The 23,063-nt window shown below is 54.3% G+C and overlaps 1 protein-coding gene across 8 annotated transcripts in view; it reads left to right on the top strand.

Annotated features, from left to right (window-relative positions):
* Positions 1 to 23,063, top strand: part of CHD6 (chromodomain helicase DNA binding protein 6) — a 98,958-nt gene that overhangs the window by 61,244 nt on the left and 14,651 nt on the right. For 4 of the 8 annotated variants that reach the window (XM_039699498.1, XM_039699503.1, XM_039699504.1 and 1 more), the window contains 24 exons: positions 655 to 720; positions 1,174 to 1,232; positions 2,278 to 2,395; positions 3,510 to 3,596; positions 3,816 to 3,965; positions 4,243 to 4,364; positions 4,982 to 5,225; positions 5,654 to 5,830; positions 7,411 to 7,554; positions 8,314 to 8,569; positions 9,024 to 9,234; positions 9,738 to 9,933; positions 10,451 to 10,615; positions 10,992 to 11,171; positions 11,881 to 11,991; positions 13,258 to 13,460; positions 13,847 to 14,049; positions 17,484 to 17,643; positions 18,230 to 18,319; positions 19,258 to 19,361; positions 19,950 to 20,079; positions 20,318 to 20,378; positions 21,049 to 21,106; positions 21,748 to 21,967. In XM_039699498.1, coding sequence (XP_039555432.1) covers positions 655 to 720; positions 1,174 to 1,232; positions 2,278 to 2,395; positions 3,510 to 3,596; positions 3,816 to 3,965; positions 4,243 to 4,364; positions 4,982 to 5,225; positions 5,654 to 5,830; positions 7,411 to 7,554; positions 8,314 to 8,569; positions 9,024 to 9,234; positions 9,738 to 9,933; positions 10,451 to 10,615; positions 10,992 to 11,171; positions 11,881 to 11,991; positions 13,258 to 13,460; positions 13,847 to 14,049; positions 17,484 to 17,643; positions 18,230 to 18,319; positions 19,258 to 19,361; positions 19,950 to 20,079; positions 20,318 to 20,378; positions 21,049 to 21,106; positions 21,748 to 21,967 — 3,515 coding nt within the window. The remainder of the gene's footprint in view (positions 1 to 654; positions 721 to 1,173; positions 1,233 to 2,277; positions 2,396 to 3,509; positions 3,597 to 3,815; positions 3,966 to 4,242; positions 4,365 to 4,981; positions 5,226 to 5,653; positions 5,831 to 7,410; positions 7,555 to 8,313; positions 8,570 to 9,023; positions 9,235 to 9,737; positions 9,934 to 10,450; positions 10,616 to 10,991; positions 11,172 to 11,880; positions 11,992 to 13,257; positions 13,461 to 13,846; positions 14,050 to 17,483; positions 17,644 to 18,229; positions 18,320 to 19,257; positions 19,362 to 19,949; positions 20,080 to 20,317; positions 20,379 to 21,048; positions 21,107 to 21,747; positions 21,968 to 23,063) is intronic. The other 4 variants (XM_039699501.1, XM_039699505.1, XM_039699499.1 and 1 more) reach the window with 3 other exon arrangements.

The raw sequence follows: 23,063 nt of genomic DNA on the forward strand, positions 1-23,063 counted from the left end.
TGCCAGCAGAGGGTATCTGTGGGTAGAAGCCTGCAGAGGGAAGGAGGCAGCACTTCAAGCCTGCCAGGAGGAGCTACGTGGAGAGTGGTGGTGGGCTGAGATGCTGTTGCCCATATCCTGTGGCCATGGGCAGATGACAGCATGTGGGTGACATGTGGCAAAGGCCTGACAGACATGCTGCCTGCACTCCTGAGGCCCTTGCTGCCATACAACACTATGGGAGTGTATAACTGCCAAGGCATGACCAGAATGTGGCATGGAGAGTGCCTTGGAGCAGGAATGCGCATAATTTTGGCATAATTCCTTCCTTGAGTCCATGGGCAGAACTGCCCGAGCTCCCTCCTCTTTTCTGGGAGGCTTTCCACTCTCTCTGGCTGCCCTGGTGTAGCTGGAAGACCCACACAGCAAACCTGACACTGCTGTGGCCTGGTTGATCTGAAGAGGACAGGCAGAGGGTGAGTGTAGCTGGGCTGGCAGCACCTGTACCCTCACACCCAGCAGGGGCTCCCCAAGCACAGCTCTCACAGCTCCCAGTGCCAACTCTGTCTGCCTGGCTGGGGGACTGGGAGAGTAGCAAGCAGCCGTTCAGTGCTGGGAGAGTGCCAGGGGTGTATGATGAGCCAGAAAAACAGAGCTCTCTTTTCCTGTCCCCAGGAGCCTCCCGAAGATGATGCCAACATCATTGAGAAGATCCTTGCCTCCAGGATGGTGCAGAAGGAGGTGAGTGGCAGAGATGTCAGTGGGGCTAGAAGTCCCTGAGCAGAAGATGGATGGGACCTGGCTGCCCTGTGCAGCAGGGACATGAGACATAGCAGCAGTTGGTGCTCTTGCTTCTGTGGTGGGGTGCTGGGGTATGCCCAGCCTGGCACCTTTCTGAGCTGTGGATCAATGTGGTGCCTCTCTTGTCCTGGACACCAGAAAGCTCTGGAGAGGAGTCAGGCCTGGGCTGATGCCCAGAAGGTGTTGTAGTCCCCCATGCTCAAGGGTGGTCTCACGTCGTGTTCCCCAGGACTGCTGTGTCTCTGGAGCAGAGCACAATGAGTGCCTGGCTGTCTTCACCATCCCTGGGGCTCCGTCCCTGGAGCCTGTGGCCAGGCAGGGGATGGCTGAACGTGCCCCCCCAGCTTCTGCACAGGCTCTGACTATCAATGACTCTCCTTCTCTTGCTTTCAGGCTCATCCTGGAGGCCTAGCATTTGAGACAGAGGAGTTCTACGTCAAGTACAGGAACTTGTATGTGCAGAGTTGTACTTGTGCTTTTTTTCTGTGGGCCCTGTGCATGCAGGTGCAAGGACTGTGTGCTCCCACCTCCATCCCATCCCTAGCTGCAGTCCCAGCATCCCTGTTTTCCTGCCCCTGTTGATGCCTTGAGAGGCTACCTAGAACAGAGGGTGGACAGTATTAAAGGAATAAAGTAGGGATTTATTAAAAGGCCTTCAAAGGATACACCTTGGGCAGTACAAGAGCCTGCCTGAGGCTACAAGATGGACGATGGGTCATGAGTTTTCACACCTTTATAAGTATATATATATATATACTTATATATATTTATATATATTTATTTATATATATAATATATATATATATATACTAAACTACAAGATGGACGATGGGTCATGAGTTTTCACACCTTTATAAGTATATATATGTATATACTTATATATATTTTTATATATTTATTTATATATATTATATATATATATACTAAAATATATTTATATATATTTATTTATATATAAATATATATAAATATATATATTTATACATTTGGGTTAATTGTCCAATTACAGCTTCAGATTATGAAGTCCCATCCTCCCAGATTGCTCTCCTCAATTTGCTGTTTGCGCTTTTTGGGCCTGAAGCTTCAATGGTATCATTGGTTCTCAGGCTGGGAAAGGATTGTTTTGTCTAACTAAATTGTGAAGAGAACTTGCTAACAATTTCTGTGAAGTTCAGAGTTATATACTAATGCAGTACAGAATCTGCAGTAAAAAAAAATTAAATAAAATATTGGAAAATATTAAAGCTAAAACTTAAGGCATCATTGTCCTCCTGAGCCAGCTGTGGTGGAAAGCTGGAAATCTGCTGCAGCTTCAGTGCTTGGTCTTGGCCTGGTCCTGGGGCATGGCTTTCCCCAGTTTGGGTTGGCATTGGCACAGGCATAGGCATAGGCTGGGTGTTCTCTGGATCTCTGGGAGATCCATGCTGCTCGGTGGGTGGATGGTTTGGGACCAAAGGCCTCTTGGTCACATGTTGTTGATTTTTTTCCCCCCTGCAGCTCTTACCTCCACTGTAAATGGGCAACGCTGGAGGAGCTGGAGAAGGACCCCAGGATCTCACAGAAGATAAAGCGCTTCCGGAACAAGCAGGCTCAGATGAAACATATTTTTACAGAGGTGAGAGTGGAGCACAGTGAGCAGTGGTGCCTGACTCAGCAGGACAGGAGCTGCCCCTGACACCTTGCTGCCTAGACCAGTCTATCTCCAAGGCCAAAGGCACCAGGGCTGGAGCTGAGGGTCCATGACTGTGCCCTGGACACCTCTAGTGTCACTGGTGGAATTATGAGCCGGGTGACAAGTGTTGCTTGCCAGGCAATGCCAGCTCTGGAAGAGTTGCTTGGTAGGAGGGAGGGCAGCATATAGGGCTGGAGGTTCTTCTGTGATGGAGCAGAGATGCTGTGGGAGAGAGAGAGCTATAAATATCTGGGCTTAAGGCAGCTCCTGCCTGCTCTGCTCCATAAGCAGATTAATCTTGCTTAGTATGAGAGGTGTTCTATAATTTATCTTGCTGCTCCAGAGATAGTTGTTGGATCTCCTCAAACTGCCCCTTACAAGTGTAAATCAGGCCAGTAGGCTATGAAAATTTCTTCTTTGTAGCTGGAAAGCTGGGGGTGTGTGTCAAATTTCTCACTCACGAGTCTGTTTGGGGTCTTTCTCAGGATGCAAAAAAAAAAGCATGTGTTGGAACACTCTGTACCACCAACAGTTCAGCAAGGAGCACATGCTCTTTTCCTGTAACTAAGTGGGGCTTGGGGAGTTGTGAGTGTAGAAGCCTGATTTTTCTCTTTCCCAAGCCCTAGGCCATGTCTCTCCAAGGACTATGCCAGGTGGGGCAAGAGGGAGGCAGAGACAAAGACCAAGATGTCACCCCTTGCAGCCTTGGGGTTCATTGGGTGCTATGCAAAGTGGCAGTCACAGCTCTGGATGCTGCATATCAGCTGAAGTAGCCAGCTTAGGACTTGTACCTTTGGGCCAGATAGGCTGGAGACGACGATTCCTGCCTCCCAGCATGGAGCATGTGACTGCTCTCAAGAAAGAGCTTTGCCTTCTGCCAGGTTCCTGCATCCTCCCTGCCCAGAGACAGATATCTGTACCTGTGTCCAGGGCACTTGGTGTGTTGCGCACAGCAACGTCCTGGGGACAGATGCCCCAAGGCTGTTTATTTGTGCCCATCTGTTTAACCCTGGAATCGCCTTAAACTTACCTCCTGTTTTACTGTTTGCCATCACAGCCTGATGAGGATTTGTTCAACCCTGACTACGTGGAGGTAGATCGAATTCTGGAGGTGGCTCACACAAAGGACCCTGACACTGGGGAGGTGAGAGGCTGCATCTCTTACTTGCCCCATGGAGGGAAGGAGGGAGACTTGGCAGGAGGCCCGGCTCCATGGTGTACATTGTGGGTCATCTCTGAGCACCCTGAGCCTTCCCAGCTTTCCCTTGCACAAGTTTCCCTGTCTCCAACGGCCCTTGGCACAGGGTGGGTGAAGGGCTGCTGACCCTCCCTGTCTCTGAGCCTGTTTGTCTCTGTGCTGCAGGAGGTGACTCACTACTTGGTGAAGTGGTGCTCACTGCCCTATGAGGAGAGCACCTGGGAGCTGGAGGAGGATGTTGATCCAGGGAAGATTAAAGAGTTTGAAGCCCTCCAAATCCCTCCAGAAATCAAGCACATGGTAACGTACCCTGAGGTAACGTACCCGGCTGGCAGCTCTGCCCTGGGCGCAGGGACTGGCTGTGTGTTGCCACAGTCCAGCAGGGTTGACTGTCCCTGGCGCTGCAGTGCAAGCCCTGTATCCTCCCCTCTGGAGGTCGGAGGCTGGGTTCCAGAGGCCAAGCCCTTGCTATGACTCAGCTGTCAGTGACTGCTTTGAAATGTTGTCCCTGATGTGCAGCCCCAGCAGCGGGATTTGGCCTCACTGGGCATTAGCATCTCCCATGGACCTTGCTCCTGCTGTCACCTCCTAGGAGCGCCCAGCGTCTGAGTCCTGGCAGAAGCTGGAGAAGTCCCGGGAGTACAAGAACAGCAACCAGCTGCGGGAATATCAGCTGGAGGGGATGAACTGGCTGCTCTTTAACTGGTATAACAGGTGAGCAGGGGCAGGAGCCTAGTGCTGCCATGAGCAGTCCTACTGGCAGCAAGCCCTGTGTGTGCTGTCATGGGAACAGTGAAGCTGGGGAACAGAGCGGACAAACAGGGGCCTGACAGAGCAGCCACTGGGTCCCTCAAGTGCTGGAGCTGGCAGGCAGCTGCCAGAAACAGTATTTGCTTTAGCTTTGCAACTGAATCTTTAGGAATGTTTCTCCCTGGTACATGCTGATGAAGGTAATAGGGTTTAGCCGTGGTTCTAAGATACACCTGTTATTTTGGTATTGGCCAGGCTATTGGTGACTCATTGTGTGGCAGGCAGGTGGGAATATGCATGTTCTCGGCTGCAGCAGGCCATCAGATGCATCTTTCCCTGGCTCATGTGTACCTGAAAAACAGCATCTTTCATGCTGATTTTGAATCCATGATGTTACAAGAAGTTAGCTGGCTTACCCAGACATATTTGGGCCACTCTACCAAAGTCCCCCCGCGCTCCATGCTGCAGGGTCAGAGAAGTGTGGGCAGAGGTGGTGGGCCTGACATCCCATCCAGGAGTTGGTGACAGAGTGGTTTCTGCCCCCAAGAGCCACACTGACCTGACCCTGTCCATCTCTGCAGGAAGAACTGCATCCTGGCTGATGAGATGGGGTTGGGGAAGACAATCCAGTCAATCACTTTCCTCTCAGAGATATTCCTGATGGGCATCCATGGCCCCTTCCTCATCATCGCACCTCTCTCCACCATCACAAACTGGGAGAGGGAGTTCCGCACCTGGACGGAGATGAACGCCATCGTGTACCACGGCAGCCAGATCAGCCGGCAGATGATCCAGCAGTACGAGATGGTCTACAGGGACACACAGGTGACTGACTGATGCATACAGCCTTCCTAGCGTGCATCCCCCAGCCCTGGCTTCCTTTACTTGGGAAGCACTGAGCTGCCTGCTGAGGTTGTTCATTTGGAGAAGGAAAGGTGATCTTTGCAGCCCCATTTGCTGGCATGGGCTCAGGCTGCACTCTGTGTGAGTGAACAGGCACAGCTCATGTAGAACAGGGAGGATGCAGCATAGCCCTGGTTCCTATGTGCCTGCCCTGGGGCACTGTCTGGTTTGGAGATAACACAGCCTGTGGCCATCAAGGAGGCTTACTGAAACCTGCCCAATGCTTGAGAGAGATTATTCTGGGTAAATTCCAGCTCGGAGTCAGATGCTCCCACTCATACTGTCAGACAGGAGGTCTAACAGTGTGCTGCCATCCCGCAGGACTCAAACTCTGGTTTTTGTTTCCCTAGGGTAACCCTCTCCCTGGGATCTTCAAGTTCCAGGTGGTTATCACCACCTTTGAGATGATCCTTGCTGACTGCCCGGAGCTGAAGAAGATCCAGTGGCGCTGTGTGGTCATTGATGAGGCACATCGCCTGAAGAACAGGAACTGCAAACTCCTGGAGGGGCTGAAGCTCATGGCCCTGGTGAGCATTTCCTGCCCGTGTTCACCTGGGAGCAGGGTGGGCTGGAGATGGTCATGCTGAGCAATCAGATGCCACTGTCAGCAACTTAGGCCCTGTGCCAGGCTGGAAGAAACCATCCAGAGGGCCCCTTGATGGATGGGGCGCTGATGCCCTGCATCCCTCACAAACTTCTTTTTGCCAAAGTGGAATATTACACTTCGGTGTGTACAAAGGTCCCCCTGTGCCTTCCCACCTGGGGGTGCTCCCCACCAGAGCCCTGTCCATCCTTGCAGCACAGTGTAAGCTGCTGCAGCACACGGGGACAGTTGCTGGCCAGCCCTGCACAATACCCCTGGCCATGGTGTGCCTCGTGCTCTGCACTGGGCAGGACTGGGCAGGGCTGTGGTGTTCAAGCTGGTTTCTTACTGCTGTGCAAACATGTTACTCCATGCCAGGGGTGGGTACAAAGGGATCAGTGAGCTGCTCTGAGAAATTATTTGGATGTCCAGCTCTTTTCCAGCCCTGGGAAAAGCAGCACTGCTGTTAGCTGGACCAATGGCTAACAAGCCTTTTGGATCTTCCAGCTGTACTCAGCCTCTGTCACACTCTCTTGTAGCTGGGCCAAGCCTCTGAAAATAATTTGTCTTGTGACTCCCGCAAGTTCCAAAAGACCCTGTTGTTTCCCTGACTTTGTGTCTTGTGTAGGGCCCTGCTGCGTTGTAAGCTTGGGTCCAAGGTACTGGTCTCTCTTCTAAGCCATCACCTTCCTTTGTACAAGTCCTATGGGAGTCTCCCACCTTACAATTGCCCTTCTTTCCTACCAGGCCACTCCTGAGGACGTTTCCTGCACTAGACTGGGCAGGAGGATTAGCCTGAGTAGTGAGCCCAAGTTCTAACAGTGCTGGGATAGAGGAGCTGGTGCACTCGGGACCAGCACCTGGTGGTGCCTAAAGCCCAAGCCCATGTTGTCAGGCATTCTCTTTGAGGGATTGTCTGATCCTCACACCCCCAGGTCTTGGGGGTTGTTTGGACCTCATCTTCTTTTACAGCACATGTACCTGGTGAACCTCTAAGAAAAGCTCCCCTTTGTTCCCAGTGCGCAGTCATACCTGCCCCTGCTAATTTTGGAGCTCCCTGCTGAGACTGTCCCTAGCAGCAGGCCACTGCTGCCCCTCGGTGTCCCATGGCTCTGCATGGTGTTCCCTCTTGCTCTGTCTGAGCCCTGAAGACAAACATCCTGCCCCCAGCTGCACAGAACCTTGGGCTCTCTCAGCATCCCTGTCCAGTGCCAGCACAGCCCTACCCGACACTCTTGTGCCAGGGCAGGGCTGAAGCCTGGGAGCAGTGTGAGATCGTGAGTTTGGCTGTTGTTGCACAGAGCTGGACTGGAACATGGGAGCATTCTGGGAGCCACAAGACAGTGTTGTGTGGCAGTGGGTCAGCCAGGGTTGTCACCAAGGCTGGGGAAGCCTCTCGGTGTGTGGTTCCAGGCCATCCAGAGCGCTTCTTAGGCTGGAAGACATGAAGCATTATGCTTTTAGGACACCTTCAACCCCAGCTAATGGGGTTGAGCCCTCAACCTGTTTTCTGTGTGTCCCCAGGAGCACAAGGTGCTGCTAACAGGGACCCCCCTGCAGAACTCAGTAGAGGAGCTCTTCAGCCTCCTAAATTTTCTGGAGCCACAGCAGTTCCCCTCAGAGACAGCCTTCCTGGAAGAGTTTGGAGACCTGAAAACAGAGGAACAGGTACCTGGAGGAATGATACCAGTGACTTAGCACAGGCCACTGGGACACCTGGTGACCAAACCAGTCATGCTTTCAGACACATGCTTCTTGAAAGTGGATAGGACTCCTCATACCAGGAGAAGCAAAGTTGTGACAGAGCCCCGGTGCTGCTGTGGGGAAAGGAGACCTGCCCCTACCAAGGCAGTGGTCTGCTCCCAACTGACTCCCTGCTGCCCTTGCATGCCTGGGTAGAACAGCTTACCTGTCTCTCCCACCTGGTCTGTCCCTGAGACCAACAAGAGTGGAAGGGGAATGGGGAGGTCAGTAAGTCCATGTGTCAATCACCCCTGTCAGGTTCCCCTGGAGAGCCTTCCTCCAAAGCTCTCCTTGAGTGTGGGTCATGGGAAGCTGCTTAGTTGCCCGGGCTGTCCCATTGCCTTTTGAATGTGGAAATTGTACAAAGATTGTCATTCTGTGGGAGCAGGCACAGCCACATGAAGCAACCACTATCTCAGTTACCATCCAAACTCCCAGCTCTCCTCCTGCATCAGACACATAAGGCTGCTGGCAGCAGAGGCATGTGGAGTTCATAGCCTGGGACTGGTCATGCCTGCCCCAAGGACCTCAGGCCCTGAAGTTGTCCTGGCTGGCTGCTGAGCAGCTGCTTTAGTCACCTGTAGTGGGTTTGCAGTGTGGGGAGGCTCCAGTCTGGCATACCCCTCTGCTGGCCCATGTGCTTCCGTGCAGGGAGGGCAGTGAGTGTCTGTGCTTGTTCTGCAGGTGAAGAAGCTGCAGTCCATCCTGAAGCCCATGATGCTGCGACGGCTGAAGGATGATGTAGAGAAGAATCTGGCACCCAAGCAGGAGACCATCATTGAGGTGGAGCTGACCAATATCCAGAAGAAATACTACCGGGCTATCCTGGAGAAGAATTTCTCCTTCCTCTCTAAGGGTGCCAACCAGCACAACATGCCCAACCTCATCAATACCATGATGGAGCTGCGCAAGTGCTGCAATCACCCATACCTCATCAATGGTGAGGGCTGTGTACAGGAGTTGTGGAGGGGGACACACAGGTATCACTGCAACATTTACTGTTCACTCCCAACAGAACTTACCCAGCTGGGAAGCCAGCTCAGGCCTTGTGCCATCTGCTGATGGTGTGGCAGTGCTCTGTCCTGTTGCCTTCCCAGGCAGCCCAGCTCCCTCCAAGGGCTGCTTGCTGATGGGCACCTTAGGGTCTCCTGAAGCTCACTGTGTTTGGGGGTGTTCCAACACAGGACCAATGTCCCAAGCTGACTTGTTCTGCCAAGAGCTGATGTGAGCCCTAGAGAAGTTTAGTCCCAGGAGTGGAGGATCTGTGGGAGGGCTCTAGCCAGCCTCCCTAGCTCTGCCTGCAGGGTTCTGTTGCTCATGTGGTCCTTTGCTGCTGCCTTGGGCAGCTGCACTGCCAGCCTTTCCAAGAGCTCACATCCCTTTTCACCTGGCAGGGGCAGAGGAGAAGATCCTGGAAGACTTCCGCAAAACACACTGCCCAGAGGCACCAGACTTCCAGCTGCAGGCGATGATCCAGGCAGCTGGGAAGCTGGTGCTCATTGATAAGCTGCTTCCCAAGCTGATTGCTGGTGGGCACAAGGTGCTCATCTTCTCGCAGATGGTGCGCTGCCTTGACATCCTGGAGGACTATCTCATCCAGAGACGGTTAGTACAGGCTCCAGCATTCATCACAGCTCCTCCACAGGACCTCCATGCACTGCACATAGAGTGGCAACAGCACACAGTGGGGATTTGGCCATTCCATGCCCACAATACTGATGGATCTGTTTTACCATGTACTACTGGTGGGTGCAGAGACCCCAGAGCTAAGCACCTCAGACCTTTCATTCTGTGTAGTCTAGGACTAGTCCTCAGAGTGACCAGGTAGAAGTAGATCCTTCCCTTGGTCCTGGTTCCCATGAGCCCCATATCCATGCACCATGCATGGGGTTGTGATGATTTTGTTATCACAAGAGGCACAACTTTTGGGAACAGCCACCGTGCACACAGGCTGATGGGGCCTGGGCCTCTACCTGGGCACAGGTCCTGCCAGTAAATCCTGGCTGGTGTGCCCACAGCCTGGGGGAAGGAGCAGAAAGGGATTTGAAGGCCACGGCCTCTTCAGGCCCTGCTGTGATTCTGCTCTAACGTCTCCCCCTCGTGAGCAGGTACACCTATGAGCGCATCGACGGGCGCGTGCGCGGCAACCTGCGCCAGGCTGCCATCGACCGCTTCTGCAAGCCCGACTCGGATCGCTTTGTCTTTCTCCTGTGCACGCGGGCAGGCGGGTTGGGCATCAACCTGACTGCTGCTGACACCTGCATCATCTTTGATTCCGACTGGAACCCACAGAATGACCTGCAGGTAATGGGTGGGCAGGGCCAGGCTGTCAGGAGGTCCTGAGGCACAGCTTCACTTGTGCCAGGCAGGGAGAACAGGGCAGCAGCACCAGCTGTACTGGGCACGAGGTGCCGTGTCAGGACAGCTGGCAGGAATGTGGGCAGGGGGAACAGGACATGGAAGAGATCACAGTGTGGCTCTGAAAACACAGATGTGCAACAGAGCAGACAACACTGTCCATACCTGTTTTTGGAGTGGGTGCAGTGTTGTGTGCCACATTTGCAGAGAGCCAAGGCTCCAGCCTGCAGCCTGTGTCCTTGCCTGAGGGTGCTGAGATCTCTTATTCCTGCTCCACAGCTGTGCAGGCTGTGCCAGAGCCCTGACAGGTCAGCCACAGGCAGGGAATGAGGGTAATGAGGAGGATGGGAGGTGACTGTGATTTAGGTGGGTGACTGTAGATGCTGATGCAGAGTACCACAAGCCACATGGCCCTCATCCAGCCAGGCTCCCTGCGCTGACACTGTGCCCTCTACACTGACAGGCTCAAGCTCGCTGCCACCGGATCGGGCAAAGCAAGGCCGTGAAGGTCTATCGCCTCATCACCAGGAACTCCTACGAGCGGGAGATGTTCGACAAGGCCAGCCTGAAGCTGGGCCTGGATAAAGCTGTGCTGCAGGACATCAACCGCAAGGGCAGCACCAATGGGGTAGGTTGGCTGCTGAGGCAGTAGGAGATCTCTCCTCCTCCCCTTGCAAGTCACTGCTAGGTCAGAGCAGGGACTCAGCAGGCTTTGGAGAGGGAGAGCCCAGTCCCACATACTTGCACTGCTGCTCTTTGGCCTGCCAGATTGTTCCTGCACTGCCATGGGGATAGGGGACATGTGATGCTGTGTCCAGGGTGGCATGGACTGAATTTCCTGACAGTCCCTCAGTAAGAGTTTTGAAATTACCTCTTTGCTTTAATGGCAGCAAATCTGGGTTGGCTTAGGGCCCTTTTGTCTGAAGCAGGGGGAGGAGCCTTCTCCTGTAGTGCAGTGGTCATGGTTGCTGACCAGGTTGGTGATGCCCCTGTGCTTTGGGCAGGTTCAGCAGCTCTCCAAGATGGAGGTGGAGGACCTCCTGCGGAAGGGTGCCTACGGCGCACTCATGGATGAGGAGGATGAAGGGTCGAAGTTCTGTGAGGAAGACATTGATCAGATCCTCCAGCGCAGGACACAGACCATCACGATCCAGTCTGAAGGAAAGGGCTCCACATTTGCTAAGGTATGCTGTGCTCCAGTGGGAGGGAAAGGGGATTTCCTTTGGGGTTGGAGGAAGGGGAACATGCAGGGGCAGCAGTGGTCAGCCAGCCTCCTACATTTGTGTGGAGACCTGTCCAACCTCCTACTTGTGTATGGAGATATGTCCATGTGGAGACCAAGCTCTGCTGTCTCAGTGTGCCAGTGAGACCTTGGCTGAGCTGGGGCTGGTGTGGTCTCCTGTCTCTCTGGTGGTCAGCAGAGCATTGAGGAGAGGCCACCAGCCTGGCAGGTGGAGGCTGCCTAGGAGGGTTCAGCCATGAGGTCTGGCTCTACAAAGGGACCCCAGGATGGCAGGACCCAGCTGCTGGACTGCATGGTGCCCAAAGCCAGGTGCTGCTGTGCCATGGAAGCTGAGTGCTGTGGGGCCTGACAAAACCCCCAGGTAGAGCTCTGTGCTATGCTCTGGCTGGTGCCTGCTGGGGCCACTACGGGTCCTGTTCCTCTTGCACAGCCCAGCCTCCATTTACAGTGGCTCAGGCATGACTGCAGAACAGAGGGGTTCAGCTCCCTTAGGCAGACAAGGAACACTCTAGCACGTAGCAGCTTAGGGTGTAACATCCCACAGCAGCAAAACTGTGCACTCAGACTGGCACGTGGGGGATCTCTGTATGAGAGAAAGCACACCTGGATGGTGGGTTGCACCCTGTTCACTCCTCTTTTTTCTCTCCTAGGCCAGCTTTGTGGCATCAGGAAACAGAACTGACATTTCCTTAGATGACCCCAACTTCTGGCAGAAGTGGGCCAAGATAGCAGAGCTTGATACAGATGCCAAGAATGAAAAGGTAGGATGCAGTTTGTGGCCCCTGTGCCCTACAAGTGATCTGACACCGTGTGCCCTGGTGTCCAGGTGGGAGCTGCATGCTTCCTCTAGGCTCTGGAAGAGGTTTGTGTTAGGCATCAAGAATCACTGCAAGGGAAGACTGACCCACAAATGCTGGCTAAAGCCCTGATTTATTTAGCCACATGTTGGTCTCTGTCTCCCTGATCTTTCAGGATACTTAGTCTTTCAGGATACTCAATACTCCTAGCTACTCCCAACAATCTCACCCTCTGCTTGAGGCATTGTCCAGATGCTCCTTGAGCTCTGGCAGCCTTGGGGCTGTGCCCATTCCATGGGGAGCCTGTTCAGTGCCTGACCACCCTCGGGGGGAAGAACCTTTTCCTGATGCAGCTCCAGTCATTCATGTGGGTCCCGTCCCTGGTCACAGAGATTGGAGCTGCCCCTCTGCTCTCTCTGACGGCAGACTGGTGCCTCTGCTTGTCAGGAGGTAGGAGGGGACAGATGGGGTCTCAATGCTGTGCTGGCCCTACGGCGGTGATGTGCTCGGCTGCAGCTCAGGTCTCTCTTCCCAGCTCCTCCATCAGACACAGGGTGCTGCTGGCTCCAGTGCGGCCCCAGGGCTGCCATAATTCCAACTGGGGCAGCAGTGCTGTAAGAGATGGTTTTAGAACAGCAGCAGGAGGGAGGTCCTGCAGCTCTGTAGAGCTCACTGCTCAAGCTGGAGCAATGGGAGAGGCTGTGCGTGTGTGTGTGTGTGTCCTATGTGCCTGAATTCCAGGCAGATTTGCATTACATTAATTTGTTCAGCAGGGCCGGGTAAGGAGAGGGAGCAGGTACATGCTATTTAATTTCATATTGCTCCCTCCTGCACCTTTTTGGAAGCTGCCTTTCCTGTTCCAGCCCACCTGTCCCCCTGACACAGAGATTACTGCCTTCAGCACAGCACTTGGCACAGGCACTCCAGATCGGGCCAGGAGTGACTCAGAGCTGAGTCAGCTGCTGGCAGTCAGCAGTTTGGACACAGAGGGGCTGATTTTCAGCCTGCCATCAGTCAGGCTGAATTTTGTGCTGGCCAGGAGTTGTCACTTGTGCAGGCAGAACTGCACACAGATAACTTGAGGTATCCTAGTGGGAAGGTGATGGTCAGCCACAGGACTGGCAAGCCAGGAGCCATAGCCTGAACAGAGCCCAGGTGACAGGGGCCAGAAGAGCACATATGAGTGTTTCTGCCTGTACCTGAGAGTGCCCTCTGCTCTGTCCATCACAGGAGAGCCTGGTCATTGACAGACCCCGGGTGCGGAAGCAAACCAAACACTACAACTCCTTCGAAGAGGACGAGCTGATGGAGTTCTCTGAGCTGGACAGTGACTCGGATGAGCGACCCACACGCTCGCGGCGCTTCAATGAGAAGACGCGGCGGTACCTGCGGGCTGAGTGCTTCCGTGTGGAGAAGAACCTGCTCATATTTGGGTGAGAGCACAGCCACAGCCTCCAGCTGCTCCAGTGCTCATGAGCACCCACTGCCTACACCAGCCACTTCCTCTCTGTCCTGCTTGCTGTGTTGCCTCCTTCCAGCAGTGACCTCGCTGGTGGGACCTGGGCTCTAAGCGAATGTTTGGGATGGAAGAAGAGTTAGCAGGACAAAGCTGGCAGTTGGCACTTCCAGAGTCTGCTCCTGCCTCTTCCCTGTTCAGTCCTGCAAACCTCTCTCCCTCTCTGCTCCTGTAATGTGTGGGCAAAACATCCCTATCCTGGGGATCTGGCAGGGCTATGCCCCCACACGAGCTCCTGGAGAGAGGTGCCAGCAAGGTCTCTAGTTGCACAGGAGTGTTTACTCTGTGTTCCTGCTGTTTCAGCTGGGGACGCTGGAAAGATATCCTGACCCATGGGCGGTTCAAGTGGCACCTGAATGAGAAGGACATGGAGATGATTTGTCGGGCCTTGCTGGTGTATTGCGTCAAACACTACAAGGGGGATGAGAAGATTAAGAGTTTTATCTGGGATCTCATCACGCCGACGAAGGACGGCCAGAACCAGGCTCTGCAGAATCACTCAGGTATTGCGTGTTCTCTCTGCCATTGCATCTGTACCCGTTGCCCTGTGTCAGCCTGAGAGACTGAGGCTGCAGAATGCAAAACAGGAAACAGTCTGCAAGTGTTTGTGCTTCAGCACTGCAATTCTCTCTGCACAGAGAAAGGGGCTTCCATGACTCCACACTGACCCTCAGAGCCAGCAGCAGGGGCTGGCTGAGTGCTGGAGGCTGTTTTCTGGCTTTCAGTGCAGAGAGAGCCTTGTGGTGGGAGCAGAGGTGCTGCTAAGGCTTCTCTGGTCCGTGAATACTGTCGTGGTTCCCCTGCGCAGGGAGATGCTGGGCAGTGAGCTCATGAGCACCAGTGATTGTATGAACATGTTGGGTGTGATAGGGATGAGGGTGCTGATGCCACTCAGGGCATGGGCACGCCTCAGGCTGCTCCTCAGGGCCTCAGAGGGACATGGTGCAGGACCCTGCCTGTGCCTCTGGGCAGCATGGGCAGCTGCACCAGGGAAAGCTGGGGGTGCAGCTGAGCATCCATCTCACAGCAAGGCTGTGGTTTGATCTCCATATAGGCCATTCACTTAAGAGTTGGACTCAGTGATCTTTATGGGTCCCTTTTAACTCAGAATATTCTATGATTTTGTGATTTCCCCCTTTTGTTTCCCCTTGTCATGTTGTTTGTCCCAGACCTACTGGTCTGCAGTGCCTGCCCTGATGGGTGGAGGTGCAGTGTTGGTTTGTCCTGAGACTTATGCAATGCATAAGTGCTTTCCAGGTGATGTTGTCTTCTCTCACTCTGTTTAGCAGGACCCTTGTCCTAGGCCTGGCTGTGCTCTCTCTACTCAGAGGCAGTATGTCTGAGGTTCATGTGTCACATGTCAGATCTGTAATTGCACCTGTTGGCTAGAAGTGTCTGTATTCTGTTGTGTAGAAGCTCCCCAGTGTATCCTCAGCTTCAGACAGGTCGCCCAGAGGTTTCCCAGCCCTGCTCTCCCTCTGGCTCTAGCTCTGCCTCAGTGATGCACATTGCAGATGGCTTCCCCACCTGCAGCACAGTGGCTGCTTTCTGTAGGCTTCCCTGGAACTGGGGCAGCCATAGAGGCCCACCCTGTGCACGAGGCTGCCTTTGTCTTCATCTGTGAGCACAGAATGGCTGCTGGCTCCCTGCATCTGGGCTTGTGGCCTGGGACATGTGGTCACTGCCTGCTGTGCCAGAGGGCTCTGGCTGACCTTGCAGCACAATGCCTGCATCCTGTGGCTCTCAGGACAGGTGACTGGGGCTGGGGGAGACCACAGTGTCCCTCAGGGAGTCAGAGCCCAGCAGCTATGTGCTGCTTGTTCTGTACTTGTGATCTGTGGCACAAGGTGAGTAGTGAGGGGGCTGAAACTCTCCAGATTGCTTTTAACATCAGGGAGGTGGGCTGAAATCTGAGACTTCTGTTCCCAGGTGGTGGAGCACAGGGAAGGCTGTTCTGGAGTGGTGATGCAGCTGAGCACCAAGTGCATCACAGTTGGTGCTTAAAACCCAACATCATCATTTCCTTCTGCTTGGAAGTGTCCAACTTTTGCAGTGTGACATCCAAGGATGTGGCTTTTGGTGCCTGCCATAAGTTATTCCAGTCACCTCCTGCAATGGAAGTCATTTTGACAGTGCTGCTTCCTGCTCTTGCCACACAGCTCTGCCCTGAGAGCAGCTGGGAGTGGGCTTGAGAGTCCTGCTTGTGGGGAGCAGAACAAGAGTCAGAAGCAAATAAACTGCTGTGAGTGGACTTGATTTAGATAATGCCAAATAACGAACAAGCCATGGTTTCAGCAGATGGTCAGGATTGCTTTAGTGCAAGAGCATTGACTATTGACCAGCAAAGCGACCAGGAACTTCTCAATCAACTCTTTAGAATGGCTTTCCCATCTGTTTAACTTCTGTTGTCTGGGTCAGAGGAGCAACAACATCTCAGCCTGACGTCGGGAGCTGGAGAGCTATTGACCAGCAAAGCGACCAGGAATTTCTCAATCAACTCTTTAGAATGGCTTTTCCCATCTGTTTAACTTGTGTTGCCTGGGTCAGAGGAGCAACAACATCTCAGCCTGACGTCGGGAGCTGGAGATGAGCAGAAGAAGCAGAACACTGAGAGCAGAGCAGTGCTCCTTCCTCAGTCAGGAAGGCCTTCAGCAGTAACTGCTGTGGCTCCCCAGGCAGCCTCAGGTACCACTCGTGTCTGCAGAGAGCTGACCAGGCAAGTCATGCCCCATCCCTGACGTGCAGAAAGGAACAACAGCTTTAAGCCCTTGCTAGGGCATCCTGGAGCTCTTCTCAATCCCACATCCATGTGATCACAAGGGGTGAGCACAGCACCCAGACAGTCCAACTCAGAGCTCTGCTCTGATCTAGCACCATCCTACCTTTCATCCTGGAGCAGGCCAAGTTGCCTTGAGTTCATCAGGCCAGTTTGGTGCTGGGGACAGGAGGCCTGGTGCCTGTGCAGGCCTCCAGCAGGCAGCTGGGCCACAGCCCTTGTCCTGGAGCTGCAGACTTTATGCAGGCATTGAGGACATAGTAACTCTTTCTCTTCTTCACTGGTGTCACAAGACCACACAGATGGCATGGGACTGCCCAGGCATCCTTTCCCCTTCATGTTTGCAGCTCTTACCTCAACAGCAGCTGCCTAGGGAGGCAGCTTATCCCTCTCTGGAGATTCCAAACAACAGTGACCCCACCAGGAGTTGTTTCCATGTTCTGCTGTGAAGTCACACCTTATTTCAAGGTTGAATTGTGTTTAATTTTCATCTCCAGCCACTGGATCTCATTTTATCTTTGTCAGGCAGATGCGACTGCATTCTGTTTCCAATTGATACCTTAGCCTCATCTTTGTCAGGCAGATGCGACTGCATTCTGTTTCCAATTGATACCTTAGCACCCTTGCAGGGATGCAGTTCCTCCAGCCCTGCTCCGTGTGCACGGTACAAGAAACAGCCCTTACAGATCAAATCAGCAGGTCTGCTGCTCTTTGATCATTTGGGAGCTTCTTGTTTGAACTCTTGTCCCAAATAACTGTTCCCATAGAGTGATCTTTAGAAGTGCCTGTAGTGTCTTAAGTCTCCAAGGGCTGTGCACAGGACCAAGGTCCCTTCCCTGCTTCATCCCTTCCCTGTGTGATATTTTTACACATCAAGGGGCCATGTTATCATTTGGGCTCAGCATCGCACTGAGAACACACAGCAGTTCAGTTTCTGTGGTGATCCCCAAGTTTTTCACAGAGATGGACTCTCCCATACTCTGCATTTGCCCCGTGCACTTCCTCTCCTTGGCTCTCCAGGCTGCAGCTGGGAGCTCTGCCTGGGCTCCTGCAGATCCCGGCTCTGCTGTCCCACCCAGCCCCCAGTGCCAGAGGTGCCTGGCAGCAGAGCCCAGCCATGCCCGGGTGCCTGTGGTGCTCACTGGCTGCCACTCGCTGTTACAGGCTTGTCAGCACCGGTGCCCAGAGGCAGGAAGGGGAAGAAGACAAAGAACCAGATGCTGCTTCCCGAGATAAAGAACGCAGACTGGCTCGCCACCTGCAACCCCGAGGTGGTGCTGCATGATGACAGCTACAAGAAGCACCTCAAACAACACTGCAACAAGTGAGTCATAGAATCATGGAGTGGTTTGGGTTGGAAGGAGCCTTAAGGTACATCTTATTACATTGCCCTGGCCAAGGACAGGGATACCTTACCTTATCCCAGGTTTCTCCAAGCACTGTCCAACCTGTCCTTGAACAAGGATGGGGCAGCCACTCTTCTCTGGCAACCTGTGTCAGGGTCTCACCACCCTCAGAGTGAATAATATCTTCCTCACATCTAATCGAAATCTCTCCTCTTTTAGTTTAAAACCATTCCCCCTTGCAGGAGCCCACATTGGCTCATGGAGACAGTGGGCTGAGGGCCTTTAGTGTTGGGAGGGTGGGAGGGAGCTGTGAAGGGCTCACAGCCCACAAAGGATCACCATGCTCCCACTGGTGGACTGCCCTCCTTCCCCTCCAGCTCACGGAAGCCTGTCCTGAGCAGTGACCCTCCGGCCAACGGGTCACAGGGCTGGGCAGTGTGGCCTGACACTGCATGGTCACTGCATGGCCCACCCTGCTTTATGGAAGTGGGTCCTTCCACGTGGGAAAACATGGTGTTGAGCAGGTTTCACTGGCTTTGCTGACCTCTCTGCCCCCCGGGACAGGGTTCTGCTGCGGGTGCGAATGCTCTACTACCTGAAGGCTGAAGTACTGGGGGAGGCTGCGGATAAAGCCTTTGAGGGGACCCCTGCCAGGTAGGGACCTAATGGTGGACCCCTGCAAGGCTTCTTGGGCTTGAGAGCTGCCACAGATGTCTAACCCAGCCACATCAGGGCTCTCTGCAGCTCCAGATGAATCAGACCCCAGGTCTTCCTAAGGCAAAACTTCACCCTCAGGCAGCCACCCTGCCTGTGCAGAGACTGCAGGCATAGCAGAGCTGCTGAGGCAACTCTGAGACTGTAGCACCAGCTTGGGGGCGTTGGGGCCTTAGAGGGACACCCTGCAGGAAAATGGTTCTGTGTGCTGCTTGACAAATGGGCCCTTATCCAAAGTGGGAGTCCACAGAGACTGCTCCCAATGTCGGGGACAGGACTCAGAGCAGAGCATGCCCCATCACCGTGGCCTGCAGTCCCTCCCAGCACTGGGAACAGTGGGACCCACAGGCTCTATAATGTCACTGAACCTGCAGCTGCCAGCTGTTGACCTTTCTGCAGACTCAGCCCTCAGTGCTTCTCAGAGAAGCGTGATATGCTGAGCTTAACAGGTTAATTTCCCCAAGTAGGGGCTGCTGCCTTTCCCAACACATTCCATCAGTACCAGTGTATGTGGGGAGACACTGTTCTTTTGGGGTTGGTATGTGTGAAGTTTTACCCCTAGAGATGCTGTTTAGGTCAGATGGGATCTTCAGTCCTCTGGAGACAACTTGGGTGGGGAGGATGGAGAGAGGCTGGGGGCATCCACTGCCCTGGAGGAAGAGGAGCAGGAGGGCGGCTGGTTGTGGTGGAACCAAGGCTCCAGTTCTTTGACCCCAGGGAGATGTGTCATGGTGGGGCCCCAGACCAGGGTTCATTAGCTGTCCCCAAGCCAGCAAGTGGTGGCTTCTGCCTCTCGCTGTCCCTTCTGAGCAGTGCTCAGTGCCCCTCAGTGTCTGCTAAGGCTGGGAGAGGGGTGTTCATACCATGTCTGGCCACAGGGAGCTGGATGTGCTGCTGCCAGACATTGACTACGTGGAGATCCCAGTGGACTGGTGGAATGCTGAAGCCGATAAATCCCTGCTCATCGGCGTCTTCAAGCACGGTGTGTACCCAGCTGTCTGGTGGGTGCTGGTGTGTGGGGGAATGAGGACCTCTGGTGCTGGAGGGGATGTCATGTCAGTGCAAGGGACAGAGCCATAGGCATGCTCCACAGCCACACAGGGCCAGGACAGCTCTACCCAGGTGCCAGCAGCATGTTTGAGTGGGGAACAGGCACCCCACGGTGGCAGTGCCAGATCTCGTGGTAGACCCTGGTTTGCTAGGAGCAGTGTGCAGTTGCTGTGTGAGGGCAAGGAGAAAGGCACAGATCTTTTCTTAGCCTCATCATGGAGTCCCGGTGCAGTTTCCAGCAGACACAGGGCTGTTTGCCCCAGCTGCACCCTGCATGGTGGCTGTGCTGCTGCTGGGTGGGATAGGAAGGCTGACCTTTCCCTTTGCCTGTCGCCCAGGGGCTGCAGAGCCATTAGCAGCTTTTGGGAAAGTCCTGTGAGTTTCTGGGGGTGAGAATTACTCCCATGGTAGCACAGAGGGAGTAAGAGCCAGGTGGGGAGCTGTGTCCCAGGAGCAGGCGGTTTTTGTGAACCAGGCTGAGGCCTTGCTCTGTGCTGTCTGTCTGTCCTGGGCGCGGCAGGTTACGAGCGGTACAACGCCATGCGGGCGGACCCAGCGCTGTGTTTCCTGGAGAAGGTGGGCATGCCAGATGAGAAGCTGCTCTCTGCCGAGCAGGGCGTCAGCGATGGGGCACAGGATGCTGCCGAAAGGTGGGCAGGGGATGGAGTCGAGCTCTCACAGCAACCTGGCTCACTCCTGGGGCAGTGCAGTGGAGGGAGGGAGCAGGCTGTGCTTCTGAGCATGGAGGGGAGGGCAAAAGGGAGCTGGTCCCCAGTATGAGGTGGAGAGATGGCATGAGCACCAGTTCTCCGCTTCTTGGTGCTGAGAACTGGCACAGCCACAGAGGCTGTGCTGCCACTACCAGCGACTGTTAACTCTCTCACCTAGGGGCAGCGTGGAAAAAGAAGACAGCAGTGGAGAAAAGCTGGAGGGGCTGTCAAAACAGGAGGTGAGTGGGATTCATAGCATCAAATACACATCTGATGGTGCCCAGCCTGCCCTGTGGTGCGGGCTTGGCTCCATCAGCTCTGCTGTGTGGCAGTAAGGAGCTAGCATGGCTGGTCTGCCTTGTCTGTGTCCCATCTTGTGTGCATTGCTTCTGCTCTCTGGAGCACAGCTTCTGCTGTGCTTCTCTGTGTTACCTGTGGACATGGGCAGCATCTTCTTCATGGGGAGCTGAGGGGTATTGAGGCTGGAGATGCCCAGGAATGCTATTTCTCAGTCTTGGTTGGCTTCAGGAGCCACATGGGGCCCTGGCAGAGGAGTCAGGGATGTCCCAAAAGAAATGACCTTCGGGGAGAGGAAGATCAGGAAACGAGGCAGCACAGGAGAGTGCAGGGGTTGTTTGAACAGTGGAGGCAGTCGCACTGCAACTGTCCTGAGCAGTGGCACTACAGCCTCTGTCACTGTGGTGATCTTTCCCTCCAGGGCCAAAACGGCCTCTCTGAGCTGTCACCTCTGCTCAGGTGTGCTGAGCACAGGCAGCATATGCAGCCCAAGGGCACTGGACACACTACCCTGCCCTTCCCACCACCCTGCACCCTGCCAAGGATGGGTAGGCTGTGGGTGCCGGGGGTTCTGTGTGGGGTTGAGCCCTCTCTGATCGTTTCCTTTTGCAGGACACCGTGGCTGCTGGGGTGGGTGAAGCCAGTGAGAAGCGGGACGAGCCAGCGGCAGGTGAGGCCATGTCTCCTGTAGTGTGGTCCATGGCTTCCCAGGGTTTGGTGTGGCACAGCCAAGGCTGAGTGCTACCCCAGGCACTGCTTGGTGGGAGGAACACATTGCTGGGCTGGAGGGACATGCTGCTCTGTGTTAGTGGGTGAGGCAGTTCAACTGGGATTGGGGCCCTCATGCACAGACTCATAGGTGACCCATGGATAGGCCCTGTGGCAGGGCAGACAGGGTTCTGAGTGATTCCAGCCAAAGCTACCCAGGGTGACTGGAAGCCATTAGTCTGCTCTTCTTCATGCAGTCGCCTGCATGAGATGAGCACGTGCGGTCTCTGCAGTGGGCAGTGTTGGCACATGCCGTGGGCTGGCTGGCCCCACTGCTGAGCAGGGAGCTGTAGTCTTCTCCCGTGCATGGCCTGGCCTGGAGCCATCATTCGTACCCTGATCTCAGCCTCTGGACTCTCTCTGAAGGCAGCTAAGACATGGTGAGGCTGTGAGCCACCATGGTCCCCTACTCATGACTGTGACCACCCATGCTCCCCATGGAAGGCAGAAGTGGGGAGGAAGCTCTTAAAGCTTGTCAGAGGAGGTGGGAACCTGAGACTTTTCTTGTGTGCTAAATACTAATGTCCTTGCTGATGTTTGAAGCCCAGGATGGCTCCGACTCAGACAGATCCTGCTGGCCTGTCTCCTCTGCTCTCACGGCCAGACTGCGGCGACTCGTCACCGTCTACCAGCGCTGCAACCGCAAGGAGCTGCCTGCCCGCACCGAGATGCTGGTGCCTGGTAACCATGGCTACTGGCTGCAGGATGAGATGTTCCGGAGAGCCTCTGAGATGGACTCGGTGAACAAAGAAATGCAGAAAAGGTAACGCAGCAGAGGAGCCTTTACAAAGCTGATTTAGCCCACTTGAATTCCTTGACCCCCATAACTGACCCAGGTAAATGTCACCAGAGCTGATTGTGCTGCCAGCACTTAGGACATGGAGTCACATGGGTCCTTGCCGGTCAGGGAATATGCTCGGAGTCATGGGAGCCTTGCTGCTCCAGCAGCCAGCCCAGCCAGGGAGCAGCCTCCACTGCAAACTGGAGTTTGTGGGTAGCAGGTGGTGACACTGAAAGGACATGAGAGGACAGCTTTTCAGGGTCAAGTCAGCCTCAGCAGAGGAGAGTTGTGTCCCTGGAACACTGTGGATGAAGGTGACAAATGAGCACTGTCACAGCCCATGAGCAGTGCCCTTCCAACCCTTGTGGCTCCCACATCACTGGCTTTGCCCCCTGCTCATGGCCTCTGGAGCCCAGTGGTAACATACCCTGGTTGTGCTGTGCTCCCATTTCATTTGTGTCCTAGTAAGTGGGAGGGAGTTGGGGCTGTCCCAGCACCCAGAGTGGCTCTCTGCAGCCATCGGGAGGGTGTGCACAGGGTGATGCTGCTGCTGTTGCTGCCAGTATCCCATGCCACTCTGGGATTGGGACTCTCTGTGGTCACCAGCCCTCAAAGGCTTTGCCTTCTGTGAACCTGTCCCTGCAGCAGGACCCCACGTAACCACATGGCATGTGTGCTGCCTTGTGCTCTGTTCTTGGCCTCCTTGTGTAGAAGCTGCTCCAGCCACCATCCCTTTCCTCTTTTTCTGGACTTCTTCTAGTCATACCATCCTCTCTGTGAGGTGGGGGCTAGTATCTCCTGCTCCTTAATTGTCTGGGCTTTTTGTAGAAGAGATTGTCTTACAGGAGTTTTCCACTGGCCTTTAATTTTGACAAATTCACCACTGAGCTTCTTTATTTGGATCATTAATATATTTATTAATTAACTTTCTTCTTGTTCTCATTTTTGAAATGAAACATGCCTGCAGCCCCTGGGAACAGGGGTGGCAATGCTGGCCCAGCTGTATTTTGGGCAGTTGGAGAGTGCTGTGGGTGTTGTCACCCTGTCTATTTCCCTTTGACATGTCTCAGCTGCTTGC

The sequence above is a fragment of the Passer montanus genome, unplaced genomic scaffold (genome assembly GCF_014805655.1).
Source record: "Passer montanus isolate IOZ18808 unplaced genomic scaffold, ASM1480565v1 scaffold136, whole genome shotgun sequence".
NCBI classification, from domain to species: domain Eukaryota; kingdom Metazoa; phylum Chordata; class Aves; order Passeriformes; family Passeridae; genus Passer; species Passer montanus.